The 16,630-nt window shown below is 39.4% G+C and overlaps 1 protein-coding gene across 4 annotated transcripts in view; it reads left to right on the forward strand.

The window, feature by feature from the left end:
* The window catches only part of APP (amyloid beta precursor protein), a 203,622-nt gene that overhangs the window by 142,964 nt on the left and 44,028 nt on the right, over positions 1-16,630 (forward strand). For all 4 annotated transcript variants that reach the window (XM_014886607.2, XM_014886608.2, XM_088157747.1 and 1 more), the window contains 4 exons: positions 1,337-1,411; positions 1,586-1,744; positions 12,038-12,166; positions 14,198-14,297. In XM_014886607.2, the coding sequence (XP_014742093.1) occupies positions 1,337-1,411; positions 1,586-1,744; positions 12,038-12,166; positions 14,198-14,297 (463 nt within the window). The remainder of the gene's footprint in view (positions 1-1,336; positions 1,412-1,585; positions 1,745-12,037; positions 12,167-14,197; positions 14,298-16,630) is intronic.

Consider the following 16,630-nt stretch of genomic DNA (forward strand, 5'->3'; position numbering starts at 1 on the left):
AAAAGGAAAATTAAAACTTGACAACAAAATCCTGTACATTGGGTTGTTTTGGAGTGCAGGTGTCAGCCTGCTGAGTAATCCTACAACCCTGTATAGAACTGAGAGGTATTACATTTCAAGGCCTGGGACTTGTAAAAGTCTCCTTTGAGCCCAGGTTTGTGTGGGTTTTTTTTTTTTTTAAAGCACAGGCTCAGCCAGGTACCCTGAGGCACCACCAGCACTTTCCAGTCTGTTCATCAAAGAGCCTGATTAGCAATGTCTGGTGTGGTTTGTGGAAAAACTGAGAAGCCTGAGACAGGAGGTGACTTGCAAACATGAGACACAGCAGGTCTTATCTCTTCTGCCTTTGGTATGGGTCTTGGTAAAATTTCAGTTATCCATGTGGACTCTGAGCTTTTTTTAACATTATCTTGACTATTTCTATTGAATGTTGTGAAAGTGTATGTTTTATTGAGAAGGGAAGGAAAATAAATGGACATTATGAGTAATTGCTTATAGGTTTTTTATCAGGCTAATCCTGCACATAAATAGTCACCTATTTGTGTGCACTTCATTCAGTGGGAACAATTGCTCCTATATAAAATGTATCATCTGAGGAGATTGCTGTCTAGGTGTGAAATGAGTGAAGGGCCTAGGTAAGACCACAGAATGGTTTTAGATCTCATGGACAGCAAGTAAACCCACTCCCTGACTACTGAGGTACTACTACTCTGTGTTACAGGGAGAGGAGGCTTCTCACATTGCAGAAAGAAATGACACTGAAAGATGTCCTACATTATTTTTCTGACAGTATTGGACTTGAGGGACATATTCAGTTCTTGGAAGTGTTTCTACAACCCCTGTTTCTGGACAAATAGCTGGACTAGCACAAATTACATGTAATTTTTGATCTGCCCTGCTCAGGCTGGTGATGCAGCCTAAATAAATGAAAATGTTTCGTGGTGGCAAAAAAGGTGGCGTGATCCAGTTGGAATGAGTTGAAATTTTCTCATTTTGTCTAAGGGTGTACTGTAGGTGGAATTAGTTTTCTTTCTGTCTGAGATGAAAAAGGGTTGGTACGTTCACCCATGGAGATCTCCACTTCCCTTGCTTGAGGGCTGGTTAATGTTTTCCCTCACAGCAAAGTTGTGAGACCTTGGCACACAAGTACTGTCTTTTTAAAATTTAACGACAGAGTCCTACCTTCATAAAATGTTGTAACTGCCTTTTTTTCTAGAGATGAAAGGAGGAGAGGAATGTGAAAATATGACTCTTAGAGCTGCAGTCCTTGGCTGCTGCTAAGCCATGGGACAAGAGAGGAAAACAGGAAAGTCACATTCCTTGTTTTGTTCATTAGGTCATGAGAGAGTGGGAAGAAGCAGAACGCCAAGCAAAGAACTTGCCAAAGGCTGACAAGAAAGCTGTTATCCAGGTAAAGGAAAATGCAACCACAACCTTAGCATCTGGGGCCCCAGTTAAGATACAAGGGGTGCTGGGTGTGATGTAATTTAATAATCTACCTTATGGACATTTCATGTTCTTCTCTGCTCTTTTTTTTCTTGTCTATGCTAGTAATCTTGTCTGTTTCTATTGTGATTTTTTTCAGCACTTCCAGGAGAAAGTGGAATCACTGGAACAAGAAGCAGCAAACGAAAGACAGCAGCTTGTGGAGACTCACATGGCACGAGTGGAAGCCATGCTGAATGACCGTCGGCGCATTGCTCTGGAGAACTACATCACAGCCCTGCAGACTGTCCCACCCAGGGTGAGTGTGATACCACAGGCTCTGCCAAAATCATTGCAGCTGTCCTGGGGAAATGAAGATGTGCCCAGGTGCAGTCCAGCTTTGGAGCCAGGAGTGTGCTCACTGTGCAAGAGCTGGGACAGCAGTCGGACAGTTTGCCTCAATGCAGACCCGGCTCCCCATGTGCATACCTGTTTATGTTGACAGATACGTAATAAAAGTGATTTGATTGTCAGAAACTGTAGCTGTTCACAGATCCTGCTGGAGGATGGTGTCCCTCCAAGTGATGCTTATTAGGATACTTCATCATGACAACATGGAGCTTAAAGATAGGATGGCTGTGATTTTTTGTTTTGTTTGTTGAAGTGTTTGGTTAAGGATCTTTTGAGGATTATTGGATGACATGAAGTTAGCACACTAGCAATTCAAAATTGTCTGCTTTGGGTGTGATGGCTATCGATGGGTATAAACATGTACATTCAGAATGCAGATTGAATGGAATTTAATGACTCTGTATCTCTGATACTTGTTTCAATACTGCAATAGCTGGTCAGTGACCTCCAGAGAAAGAGAATTTGCAAAAAGACTGGGGGAAAACAGTAAATTGTTTTATATATCTCGGAGCTCTTGAACACTTCCCTTCCTAGATGGAAAAAACATTGTTACACTGCTGAGTCTTAGTGAATTTGATCTCACAGGTCAAATGGAAGTTATACCATGATTACATTACACATTTTCAGTGAATTTTCTTCAGAGGAGAAACTTGCCTATGTGGTGTCCATGGAAAAGTGATCATTGTCTTAGTTCTTTATCATTGTCATCATAATTGAACTTTTTTCTCCACCCCATGGTACAAAACTCTCTTGCTTTTACCATATCTGCCAAGTGAAAGTTAAAATCTTCACTTAGGTAAAAGTGTTGTGGGGTGACTTCAGGATAGTTTTGTGAAGAGTTTCCATGTATTTTGCAGTAGTAATTTGTGGAAAATTAAGCTAGTCAGCATTAAATTGGTTGAGGATATTATTTGGCCTGAGTGTGAGTTGCATGTTATAACCTTTGACCACAGAGAAGGTACTGAAAGGCTTAAACTCATTAGGGGACAGATTAGTGAGTTATAAGCTGGGTTGCAGCTTCTTTTAAGAAGCTGTAGTCTGTGGCTCAGAACTGAGGTGAGTATATGGACTGGCTGCAGGTCATGTTTGCTTTCTTGCACTGTGGGTTTGGGTAGTTCACCAAAGACAGGGTTTCACATTTGGCACTGGAACCAAGCTTTCCTGCTTTGAAGTTCAGCCTTCTACAAATTTAATCTTGTCTGAGAAGTACTCCAGTAAAACGATTTGATTTCAAGCTCTGTGTGTGTGTCAGGCTGGCAGCTTGGCTCTGCAGTTATTGAAGGGTATGATGGGAACCACACAGAACAGCAGAAAAGTCTCTACAGCTGCCAAAATGTGGAATGCAGAGGGCACAAAGTGAACCTCAGCTGCAGAACTGGAGGGGAAAAAGTGTTAACAGTGACTCTGGGACCAGAAAAACTTGCATTTTGTGCTTGTGTTGCTTATAGTCAGCTCCCAGGACATTTAAATTACTGATACATTTCCTGTGTCAGGGGGAGAGCACCAGGCATGAAAGGTAACATGAGTCTAGTAAAAGTAAGTTTTGAAGGTAATATTTGAAATACTGAAGTGTATCCTATCTTAATTATATGTCCTGTATATGTCCTACAAAAGCTAATCATTCTGAAAGGATCAGGCAGCAAGCATGGAGGTAACATTAGCTGAAGGTGCTACCAGACAGGGACTCATCTCAAAATAACAGGGGTGAACAGTTTGAAAAAAATGTCTTTAAACAAGTCCTTGTTCAGTCTTCTAGATGGTCTTGTCCTTGCCTAAACATTTTTGGTTGTGTGCTCTGTAGCTGATGACAGTTGAGGTGTTGAGCTGCTGGTCAGGTGCATGCCAAAGCACTTGAAAATGCTGACCTTGAATTCAGCAGGATGATTTGTCTGGTTGTACTGAGAGAGAGGAGGAGGTTTTGAAGGAACTTAGGAATAAAAAGAGGATCTATCATCTTTGGAAGGAGGGTCAGGTCTCTCAGGAAGTAATTAAGAGGGTTGATAGGGCTTGTAGAAAAAAAATTAGAGAGGCCAAAGCTCACTTAAAACTTTATTTGGCAACTTTTGTGAAAGATAATAAAAATGTTTTTACAAATATGTTAACTGCAAAAGGAAGGGTAAGACCAACCTTTGTTCTCCACTGGATTCAGGAGGGAACTTAGTAACTGCAGATGAGGAAAAGGCAGAAGTGCTTAATGCCTTCTTTGCCTCAGTCTTCAGTGTGAAGATGGCTTGTCCTCAGGACAACTGTCCTGCTGGGTTGGTAGATGGTGTCAGGGAGCAGAATGTCCCCCTGTTATCCAGGAGGAGGCAGTCAGAGACCTGCTGAGCTGCTTGGATGTTCATAAATCTATGGGTTCAGACGGGATCCATCCCAGGGTGAGGAGGGAGCTGGCAGATGAGCTTGGGAAGCTGCTCTTCATCATTTACCAACAGTCCTGGATCACTGGGGAGGTTCCAGATGGTTGTAGTCAGGTGGGGTTGGTCTCTTTCTCCAGGTAACAACCAACAGAACGAGAGGACACGGTCTTTAAGCTGTGCCAAGGGAAATTTAGGCTGGATTTTAGGAAAAAGTTTTTATGGAAAGAGTGATCAAGTACTGGAACGGTCTGCCTGGGGAGGTGGTGGAGCCACCATCCCTGGATGTGTTTAAAAAAAGATTGGATGTGTCACTCAGTACCATGGTTTAGTTGAGGTAATGTTAGGGCATGGGTTGGACTCAATGATCTTAAAGGTCTCTTCCAACCTAGTGATTCTGTGGGAGTGAAACCTGGGGAGTGATTGATGATACCTGAACGACCTAATGAGTTAATCCAGTCCACTAACTGCTTTGCAGGATATGGAGCCAGAAGTTTGAACAGTCTGTGAATCCAAACTTCGGCTTCCTAGCCAAAGAGAAAATGGGCTTAATGGAAAATGCAACTCTGATACCCTAGCTGTATTTCATTCTGGCAGTTCCTTAGTAAACTAAAAATGCATTTGGTGCAGTTGTGTTATCTTTGGGAGAGTAATTCATAACCTTAGTGATAACTTGTTAAGTATTAGTTGAAAAGGTGTGGGAGTGGAGGGTTCTGGAGTTCTCAAGTCATTTCTAAGAACCTCCTTCATAGCCTGCTTCAAGTCACATGGTTTGCTATTAGTATGTTTACTACAAGAATAGATTCTAAATATTTTAAGTGATGGAGTCTCTTTCTCTAAACTTGTGAGGAAGAATTTGGATTTAAATTTAAAAATAAATTAGACTTTTTTAATGGAAGTGCTGCATGCAGTTAGGAGGGTTAAAAGGTCCATTTTGTGAATAGTTTGTGAATAGTTTTGTGAATAGTTTCTGTATTGGATCAGAAACTGTATCTGCAGGTTTTTTTCACGTTAGACAGATGATTGCCCCATGCCAGTGTCAAAGGCATGCCTCTGAGTACCACTCAGGACAGCAAGGGAGAGAGGGAGCACACAGAGATGAAATTGCATAGTTTCAAGGTGTACAAGTAAATAAATTTAAGCAAAAGCAAATATTTGTACTCTTGTCTTGTTCTCAGAAGCACTGTCATGCAAGGTCCACAGAAACTCAAAATTTGATCCTCATTCTTGATTCCTGATGCAGCTTAGCTGTGCTGCTGTACTTGGCTGCCTTTGAAAATGGGGTGCAGCTGTTCAATATCCAGTGTCAAAATAGTGTATTGTTTCATCCTGCTTGATGGGCTTGCTATAGGAAAGGAGGATTAGTAGCAGCTGGAAGCAATATGCCTCTAGTTTTTAAAACAGTTGGAATTTTTCCCCTTCATTTTGTACATTAAATAGGGGAATTCAAATCCATCATTCTCTGTGAGCAGATTGATTCTGTAATTTGCTTGTATTCCCTCTTTCATGTGCATGTCAAATTTTTGTGGATTTATGTCTCCCTATATAATCTTTGATGGTAAGAGAGACACATTATCTGTGGGAAGCTGACAAAGACAAGCAGAAAAGAAAATTGAAATAAAGGGTTTCAAAGGAGGGAAACATACCGGAAAGCTTTGAAAGGTAATTAATTAACCTCTTTGCACATAAATTAAAGTAAGCATATAATCCTTAACAGCAGTTTAAAATGCTTCTCTTCTAATTCAGCACTATTTTACTGAAATGTAAATTCTTGCTTAGAACAGCAGGCGTTAAGATCAACCCTATAATGTACATTAATCCATCCGATTTTTTTGCAATGTTTTCTTTTTCTTCAGAATTTACTCTGCTACCTTTTATGCTTGGCAGCAGTGTCTGTTAACAGAGGGAGCACAGTGCAGGTTGATAGCAGTCAGGTTTGGCTATTTGGACAGGGAAGAGGAATCTGCAGGGGGGCCCATGCTCAGTGTCTCGGTGTTTGGGAAGCTCAAAACATTTCCTGAGTCCAAGGGAGTTGCTGTGGAAATACGCAGTTGGAGGCAGGCCAAAGTGTTGCTGCTGAATTGCTGATAAAAATCCTCCTGTGCAGCAGGAAACAGCAGTCCAGCTCTAATACTCCACCCTTTAGCTCTGGTCCTCCAAACCCATTAACTTCCAGCTGTGGAATTCTTCACATATACTTAATTTTGTAGGGGTTTTTTGTGAAATAGCATGGATATCAGCTCTGTTTTTTATACAAAACCAGATTTCAAGAAATGTGGTCACCTAATTCCATTTTCCAGTGTCTTCTTTTAAACCCTGGCAGGTTTGTTATATCTAGAATTAAGAGTTTTAAAATAGTGAGTGGGAACAAAATTTGTCTTAATCTGTCAAAGTTCAGTAAGTTGAAATGCTGAAAAACAAATAATGAGATTTAATAAAATAATTTTCAATTTATTTGGCCCTCAGAGGAGTCCTTGAAAGGGGAGGCAAATATAAGTCTTGGACACCATTATAGCAATGTGATTTCTATGTGTGAGATAACATGGTTTGTTACAAATTAGCAGAAATTATGAGAAGGCATCTTTAACTCCACAGAACAGGTATCTGGATGGGGATTTATTTGTCTTGCCCATGAATAAGTGTTTGCATTCATCCAGTTCAACTTTTCTTGAATGTTTCTAAAATGAACTACTTCTCCTTGATAAAACATGACCTGCAAGTTAATAATGCAGCAAGTGAAATATGTACTGAATATAGTACACAAGGTATTCAGAATAGTGAATGAAAAGAAACAATTGTTGCACATTGCAAGAGCAGTAATCAGAAGGGACTGATGATTGATTTTCTCTAAAGGCAAGGTTAAATAGCACAATACAGCATTGTTAAAGTTTCCTCTCTGATTTACGGTGAATTTTCATCAAAATGACAAGCCAGCTCAGAATTTCCCATTGAAGTTCCATGGCACAAAGCCAGGAAGTTTTATTTTCAATTCACATTAGTGCTTTAATACGCTTTTTGTGTGGTTTCTCTGTAGTAAGTATTTTGGATTTCCACGAGGAGAGATTGTTTTTGTTTCCATGAAGAGAGATTTTAGCCATGCAAACTACATTTGATGTTTCCATTTTCCAAGCTCAATGAAATTGCACTGTTTCATCACTCCCTTAAAATCTGAAATAGCAGATTAGGATCAGTATAGAAATCATGCTAAGGGGGCATCTCCATGTTTATATATTGGTATTTATGTGTGTGTGTTTATATATAACTTGCAAGAAACTGGATTATGGGCATTTTAAATCTTGTATACAAGGCCACAGAATGACTCATTTTCCAAGTAAGAGGCAAGGCACATTCTCTACAGTTCTAGGTAGAACATTAGTTCTTAATGGTGCATTGTCACCCTAGGTAGTCTGTGTAGCCCACACACATTGGCCGTGAACCTGTCTACTTTGTACCAAATGTATCGAATGCATGCAAGTCCCCATGTACACAGGAAATGTAAAGTAGTATTTCAACAACATTCTCCAGCATAAACAGGATTTTAAACTAAGGACTATAAAATACCCAAAGACATGAGCACATCTGCTGGACAGTCACAATAGCTTATAAGAAGGACTGTGATCAATCTCAGTTGTAGATAAAAAACCAGGTGTTTGAATCTGCTGAGAAGGAGGAGCTTTGGAATGAGTTTGATGGAAGCAAACCAAACAGTGTTACAGTATGTGCTTAAAATAGTTGGCAGGTTTGCATCTTATTAGGTTTGTCATCTTTGCTGCATTTGCCTGAATAGTGTGTGCCAGGAGACTGTGGATTTAAGCTTTTTGCCAGCCAGTCCAGAGTTTTGGACTACACAGTACACATATTATTCCTAACTAATCAGCATAGTTAATGAAGAAAATGGTATTCAGAATTTGGTGCTGGGTCCTGTTGCCTAGGAAATCATTGCCCATTCTTGTCACTGCCTAAATGACAGTCACCAGTGTCATCGATAGTATGCTGGCTGCCTTCAAAGGAAGACTAAAACAACAAAGAAAAGGAAAGAAGGCAACAGCTACAGATCACTTAAAATAGTGAAATTATTTCATGAGGCTTAGCTAGCCACTGGTGGCTGATCCAAATTATTGTGTGTGATGTTTTTTACTAAGACAACTACAGCCGTAAACATGTGCAGTTTTCCCTGACAAAACACACAGCAGAGCTTCAAGTGTTAGACCCAGAATTTTTAAAGAAGTTTGGTGGTTGGTGCATTATTTAAGAAGAGCAAGAGGTGCAAAGTTGGCCCAAAGCTGTGTGAGTCGTTTGTTCTTCTGCCATAGACAGTGTCAGAGCTAAGACCTGGGAACTTAATTTGGCTGATAATAGAACCACTTTGATTTATAATTTAGTCTGAAGGTTCCTGCCTAGGGCCGAAGTAGTAGACATCTGTGGATATAATGGCTTCAGATGGGGGGCCTGGGTGCATCTCCTCAGCCTGTGGTGCCTTTCCCTACCTCTGTACTTGACCTAGACCATTCCTTATGGCCCCTCTAGTCTACCATCACAGGAGTTCATATTGCTGCTTGGTGTACTGGATTTAGATATGAATCCTGCTGAAAGTGTTATTACCAAAAACACTAAAAATAAAAACTCCTTAACACTAGCATAGCATTAGGAAGCAAGCATTCTTTATCCAGCCAGATGCATGAGGGGATAGGTCCTCCAAAATTGTACATGCCAAGTACAGAAAAACCTTCTGTTTAGATACTGTATTTTACATACATATTCATAGGTTTTCCCTACATGTATGAAGAAACATATATATGATAGTGATTTCCTTGAAACGTCATAACTAGGGTGGTTGCTTTCCAGTTCTTCCTGTAGAATAAGCATTTTGCAATTCCATAGACCAGTTGTTTTTAATAAGCATTGTATTAACCCACCAGTTGCAAACAATTTTTAATCTGGCAACAGAGGTGCTTCTGCAAAAACTATCTGTATGTGCAGAACTTTTAAGTAGAATCAGTTCACTCAATAATGACATTTAAAATAAAATGGGTATGAAATACAATACAGAGGTGGGACTTGAGGTAAACTACTTTTGATGATGCAGAAATTTGTAAAAACTCTGCAAGCAATAAGTCTACTGCTTTCTGCATCAAGAAAAAATTATCAATTGATTTTTAATTTATTATTTTTTTGCAGTCTAAGTTATATTCAGCTGTAGAATGTGGTGCCCCACTAGGTTATGCAAAGCCCAGTGAAGAGTTGTCCTTGTTCATCACCAACTCTGGCAGTTTTGCCTCCAGCCACATCCCTGAAGCCATGAGGCAGAAGCAGTGAAAAATGGATGAGCAAGTTGGAGGTCTGACCTGATCCAATGTAGCTGGGACTTCCAGAAAGGAAGAAGAGCTGGTTTAGTTCATGTCAGACGTTTAAGGGATACCACCACCTTTTGGGGATTTTTGACCCATGTGGAAATAACCTGGTGTATTACCTTAAGAGCTGGGGTAGGGCATGTTTCCTAAAGGTCACAATAAAGACAATTTTGGCAATAAAACGTCTATGTGGTGAGTCTTCTAATACATCAACTTCCACATCAGGGGTCTTGTGTGCATATAGATATCTCAGGTCTCAACATTCCATTCAGAGAATCCTGTTGTTTCCATAGATGCCTGCATACACCCTAGGAGGTTGTGTGTACTGCAGTGCCCTGTTGACCAGGAAATCCTTGTGTGTCTGTTCCAGGTGATTCAGTACTTCACAAGAACTTCTTAGTTCTGGATCACCTGTTAAAGCAATGTCACAAGCTTTTAGGCTGTGTGACATCACCAGATCATGGCTGAAGCATGCATAGGGATACTTTTAAAACCAAAACACTGAAACTCCCTAGGTTTGTATTCCTACACAGGGTGAGTTTCTGTTTTTTTGTTGGGGTTTTTTTCCTGCATGAGAAAAAGCAGTCTCTGCCCTTCTAAGGAAGCACCTTGTATTAAATATTCTTTCATTGTCCTAAACTTGAATTATGGATTTCTGCTGCCATAACAGGAAGATTTTTTTGGTCAGACATGCTGGAGGAACACATCTCCATTTCTACTTTGTAGTAATATATGTGGGACATTTCTCAATGTTAGAAAAGGCACTGAAAGTGGACTGCCAATGTACCCAAGCGACTAGTACTGCTGTTAGTGATATTTGTTAGGTATTTTCAAGATTGTTGTCCTATTAACAAATTTACTTGTAAAGTCTAATTCACACATTCCAGTGACTACAGACATGCTATGGGGAGAAAAAACAACTATTCCCTTCTGGTTTTAGACATGATAGTAAGTTGGAATATCTCTGGAAAAAAAATCAAAGTTAATCTTTTTCTATCTAGTCTGCCCTAGCCTGTTACCTTGATGTGTCTTGGGGGCAAGAAAAGTTGAATTATCAGGAAAGGTAGCTAAATTTTCTGTCTTCAGAATTTTCTTCTTGCTGTTAAACTTTCTGATCTTCTAGCCTTGATTTCGATAGAGCTTTACAGTTGACATTTCAATTGTTTGGCCATTACCGCAAGGTTGTGAGGATTACTCACTTTTCCAGCATTTGTCCACAGTTTCTTGCAACTTCATCTGAGAGTACTTGGCTTTGGGGACTTGGAGTTATTTTCCTCATGAATGTATTTTCAGTAATGGAGACACTAAGTTTGTTTCTCTGGCAGGATATGGCTTCACTTCCCTATTTCTGTCTGATATATCTTCTCCAAATAACCTTTGGTTTACTTTCCTCAGACATTTTTGAATCTGTTGCTTCTCTTAAACGGAAGAGATTCTGAAATCTTTGGACTTCATATCTTAGCATTCATCTCTTGTGTAAATGTTAAATGAGTTTAGGCTCTATATTTGTCCATGAATCTAAGTCTTAAAACTTCACCTTCACCCACAGTTCTTCCTGTTTTGGGAAGCTGTGCACAGAGCTTCTGACACCTATTTTATCACTTCCACACCTTCTTCCCTATGTGACTGTCAGTGCCTAAACAAGCTCTTTTCCATTTCTGTTTATTCTTTATTCTGCTGCACTGTAAGGTCATTTTTCTATTCCTTCTCACTGCTCAGCAGCTTCAGGTAGGATGCACAAGCACAGCTCTGTAAGTGGGAATGGAGAGAAGGAGACTGCATTTCCAGAATCTGTCATCATTTCAGAGTTAAAGATGGATGTCTTAGCTGGATGCTGGAGAACACTTCCTGTTTTGGCACTGTATTATTGTGCAGAGCAGGAAAGTACATAGGAATACATGTCAGCCTTCAGTGCTCTGCCACCACTGTGTATATTTTCAAGTTCCCTTCAGCTGCTGATCTTTTCTTTCTTTGTTCATTTACGTGCCTCAGAGTATATCTAGTATGTTATGCTAATTAATATTACTTGCAATAGGCTTCACATTTTTGTAAAAGCTGGCATCTAAGCTGAGAAACTTCAGAAAACTGGGCAGATGTTTCTTTTTTCTTATGGGTTGTGTGTTCTGGGTGTGTATGTTCTGTACCTCAGCTCAGTGGTTGTTTTCTCCTCTGGTGAAGTAGCAATAGTGACAGGGCAGGAACATTGTGAATTTTTTTTTTCCTTAAGTTTTGCAGTCAAGTCTGGGGATTGGTTATGCATAGAAACATAGAAAATCTCAACACCCTCCTCAGGAACATAATCTACTGCCTACAGCTACTATTTGATGGTGCATCCTGATGGTGTTCAGTTGAGAGGATGTTCCTTACAGTAGTCAGAGTTGCCTTCAGAAGGTAGCACCAAGGGCTTTTGGCTTGGGATACATCTCCAGTGCAAAAAATGAAAACATGTGTCATTTTAAACTGATGGGTTTTTGTTCTTTTTCTTCCCTGTAGCCTCGTCATGTGTTCAACATGCTGAAGAAGTACGTGCGTGCTGAGCAGAAGGACAGACAGCACACTCTCAAACACTTTGAACACGTCCGCATGGTAGACCCAAAGAAAGCTGCCCAAATCAGATCTCAGGTAATCCCCACTGATGGTTACTGGGGTCATGTTAGTTCATAATTATTGTGAAATTTCTGTCAACCTATTTTTTTATAAAATACCCAACTCCTTTCCATGGACAGTTTTAAATGCAATCAAAAATAATCTGTTTTCCATCAGAAGATTAAGGCAAAGTGATATGGTAATGTGGGTATGATTTTTCTTCTGAGAAGAACTGAAAGCAGATCATGGGCATGTCCTGAGGAGCCTTCCAGAGCATTAATGCTGAGAGCCTTTGTTAATGCTGTGGTAAATAATACTTCTGGGAAAACATCAGTATTAGATTTAGCAGCAACACATGGTTGTGCTTCTCTCAGCTGAAGTGGCAGAACCAGAAGTGGTGTAGCCATCTGGCTGTGATAGACCTGTCTCTAGTCATTGCAGAGGCACTTGCAATGTCTCATAAATCTGATTACTGTGATGCACTCGAGTTTGATTTGTTCTTTTAAAATATACATTGTTGTTCATGGCATTTAACTGCTGAATGTTACTATAGCTCTCAATGCATGTGTTTTACAATGTCTTTTATTTTGTCTTCATAAATCATAGAGGGCAAGAAAGCAGAAAGAAAAGACTTAGGTATTGGAAGATGTAGCTGGCTTTCAAAACAACAGTTAAAATTGGAGTCACAATAAAGACAGTGTGCTGGAATCTGTAGAATCTGCTGCTATTCCCCCTGTGGGATTCACTGGCAGGCACTTTCCAGCCACAGTTTTTGAATTGGCTGACATCACTTAAAGGAAAATCAAAGCCATGTACCTCCCTGGATGGCAGATTAGATTTTCAAGTATCTGTTTCAGCCAAATGTGTACATTGAAGTCATGCTGTCTTGAAATTGCTGGAGTGAGAAATGCACACTTCTAAAAGTCCTCTGCAATGACTGTTGTCTTTGCCTTGTCTTAAACATCTGACATGACTTTTCTTTTCCAAGTCATTGGATTATTTAATAACAAAATTCAGTGAAATTTTGAAGAGTTGCAGGTTATGTGGCAGCACTGGTGAAGAATAGACACTGACATATAAATACAAGAAGTGCAGTGTGTTGCCTAACATGTCATTGTAGGAATGAATACTGATACAGCATCTTTGTGTGTAGAATGGGTCAGATGGGGAAATGTGGCCTGGGAGTTCTGGTTGTGAAATGTTTTTCAGTGGAAACTGGAAAACAAAATATTTTGTTCAATAGTGTAAATATTTGGATTTGAAGAAATCATGCTGCTGTTTCATTAAAATTGCTGTCTGCAGCTCATTTTACTTGCTAGGCCTAATTATCCTGTCAGTCTTCTAAGTCTTTTAAAATGCACCTCAATTTCTCCTTCTACTGAAGAAAGGTGATACTTGTAGAGAGTACCCTGGGGGAGCACATACCATGTGATGTCATAACTCAACCCCTGACAATGTGAGGGCACTTGAGGCAGTAGAGCTGTAATCACATGAGAGGATGCAGTAATGCTTCTGGGTGGAAATATTTTTGTTTGCAGCTGAAAATGTTTGCAATTTGCAAATGTTACCTTTTTTTTTCCTTTGGAGAGCTATTTCTTTTCAGAGTATTTGGATTAGGAAATAAATAGATTAGAAAACCAAACACCTGAAGCATTCTGATGCAGTAATCACTGTGCCTCACTTGGTTTATGTGTTATATGAAAACTTATGAGTATGGGCAAATGTAAATGTTGCTGAAAGAAGACTGAAGCTGTGGATTTCTGCCACAATAGCCGCTTGTGTGCATGTTCTGCCCCACAGCAAATGTAAACCCCTACTTTAAATTACTGCATTTCCACGGGATTTCAGGTGGTTGCTATGGAAGAGCATCTAGAATGCTATTTTTGTAGCAGCTGTAGGAGAGAGGTGAGTTTTGTGATGGGTTTAACAGTTTTGATACATAGAGCATATTGAAATCTAACAGCAGCTGCACGAGTGAAAACGGTCTTGCTTCCTATAATCTGAAATTTGTGATAATGTCAAATTATCCATAGTTTTCCCCTCCTTCGAATACTTTTGTTTCCCTAGGTTATGACACATCTACGTGTGATATATGAACGCATGAACCAGTCTCTCTCCTTCCTCTACAATGTGCCTGCTGTGGCAGAGGAGATCCAGGATGAAGTTGGTATGCAAACTACTAATGTAGAAAAAAACATATATATGTGATGAGAAATTACCACCAAAAACTAAAATAAGTCATCTCACTTTTCCTATTGATATACTACTTCAGCTGAAAAATAGAAGAGTAAACCTGGCGACATCCTTAAGTTTTGGTTAAATTATAATGGACCCTTGGAAGACAAATCCTGTATAACCCATGCAGTGGCATCATCATACTGTTGTAAATATCTTCCCTGAAATATGTTAACTGACATTTGGAACCTTCCATGCTATAGGGATGCAGGAATTGACAGTGAGATTTAGCAAATCCTATCCTTTGAATATATCATTTACCTGGTAAGTATTTACATGATATAGACTGTTTGGAAATACCACAGCTAAAAAATTGGTTGCAGAACCAAGCATCTGCAAAAAGTGTAGATATCAACTTGACAGTATCCTAGTGGTCATGCATTTTAGTTCTTGGTTAGTTAACAAATTGGTATCTCTGCTCCTCCCACTTTTTCCAGCATACAGGCTGGAGTGTGGATGATTCAGGTAGCAACAGACCCATGTTTGCCTCTTCCCTGAGAGCTGTAATGGCAGATAGCTGTGAGGAAGAATGGCATTTCCTTCCATCCAGATTCCTGCCCTTGGCTATGGCATTGCTGCAGCACAGAGATCTCCAGTACAGCGCTCAGTCAGACTCTGCCATGTGCTGCTATTGCAGCAAGGCAACTGCACTCAGTATTGGACATCATGTTGCTAATGTGTGTCTTTAAGAAAAATAACACATGGTTAAATGTAAAGGTTAGAGATGGGACAGTCATTTTTGGAGCAGCTTTTTTCATAAATTGTAATATTCTGCCAAATGGCAGTTAACATATTAATTTCACTAATAACCAGCTTCAACTGACTAAATAAGTAATTGGTTTCTTCAAAACATGAGAGAGGGAGGCATGCCACTGCAGTAAGGATTAGGATGCATTTAGGACACAGGGAGTAGTAGTGGATTCATTTGCCCAAAGTATGAGTTATGATGGAAATGTGCTTCTGCTTGAGAGGGCTGGAGATGAGATTAAGAAATTGTAGAAGGGACTGGGAGGCAGCCAAAAGATAACTAGTCAGTTATTGTCCTTAACCATGTGTTTCTGTGCTCCACAATTATAAGGCACAATCAACAGTCCAACAGTCTCAGTCTGTGGGTGTAGAGTCTTTCAGGGAGGAACAACATCTTATTGATAATTTGAAAGCATATAATTTCTATAGAAAGAAGATATCAGTACTGTGAGGTCTTTGAGATGCTCAGTTAGTTTTCTTTTTGCACTGCTATCATTCCCTTGGGGTTTTTGTTTCAAATTTCAGTTTCTTCTATTCTTGGTAATGTTTATGCTTGTTGCTGAGGACATTCTTGTAAATTTTGTTCTCCTTTCTTTGTACTAAAGTGGAACAAGAATTTCAGAATCTTTGATGTGACATGAGACCAAAAGTCTAGTAACTGCAGAATGGTGTACAAGAATCTGACTCCTAATCTCAAATGTAATACTAATTTTTAGGTGCAAAAAAGAGCCTAAAATTAGTAAGGTATTGTTTCCTAGTAAGTTGAGAGCAGCTAAGAAATGACAAAGAAAATGTTTGTCAATCTCGTGAGTAGTTTTTCCTTACCTTGAATTTTTTTTTTGTGCGGTTTATGCTGTGCTAAAAACTATTCAAAGCATTGCAAAGTTTAAAGCAATTAAAACAAAGCTCTCATCATTGGGAGTAACTGACCAGCACAAATTAAAGTGCTGTCTTTTCTGGGTAAAATATCACATCTAGATAAAATAGTTTTCCTTAATGCAATGTCTTTCAGTGTCAACGTGCTTCTTGTTGATAATATTGTCTGTATACTTGGTTTTACATGTTAATTTTAATGAAAGGTTGTGGAGGTCATTCCCATCTGTTCAAGAAGACAGTATCCTTCTAGCTTTGAGCCTTCCAGCTCTGATCAGGTGTTTCAAATTCTGTTCTGAAATTACTGAAGTTCTTACTCTCTGTACTCTTCCTAAACCCATGGAAAAGGACATCTATTACAGCTGCAAAATCTCTGGAGAAGGAAACTTCTAATAAAACTTCATTTTGTAGCATTCCTAAGAAATACTACAACTCTCATTAAAAAGAGAAATGTTTGATTAAATACCTTTTGTTGGAACCATTGACTTAGAAAGTCGGAGTCAGTAGAAAATTTGAAAAATAAGCTAGGTAAGGACATCTCACATAGAGTGTCTGACTAATAAAGTACATATAAGGAGACATGGTTGAAAATAGTTTTAGTTCATTTTCTTCCCTCGTTATAGTTTTATTTTCTAGGTCCACTCT

The sequence above is a fragment of the Sturnus vulgaris genome, chromosome 2 (genome assembly GCF_052056855.1).
Source record: "Sturnus vulgaris isolate bStuVul1 chromosome 2, bStuVul1.hap1, whole genome shotgun sequence".
Taxonomy (NCBI): Eukaryota; Metazoa; Chordata; class Aves; order Passeriformes; family Sturnidae; genus Sturnus; species Sturnus vulgaris.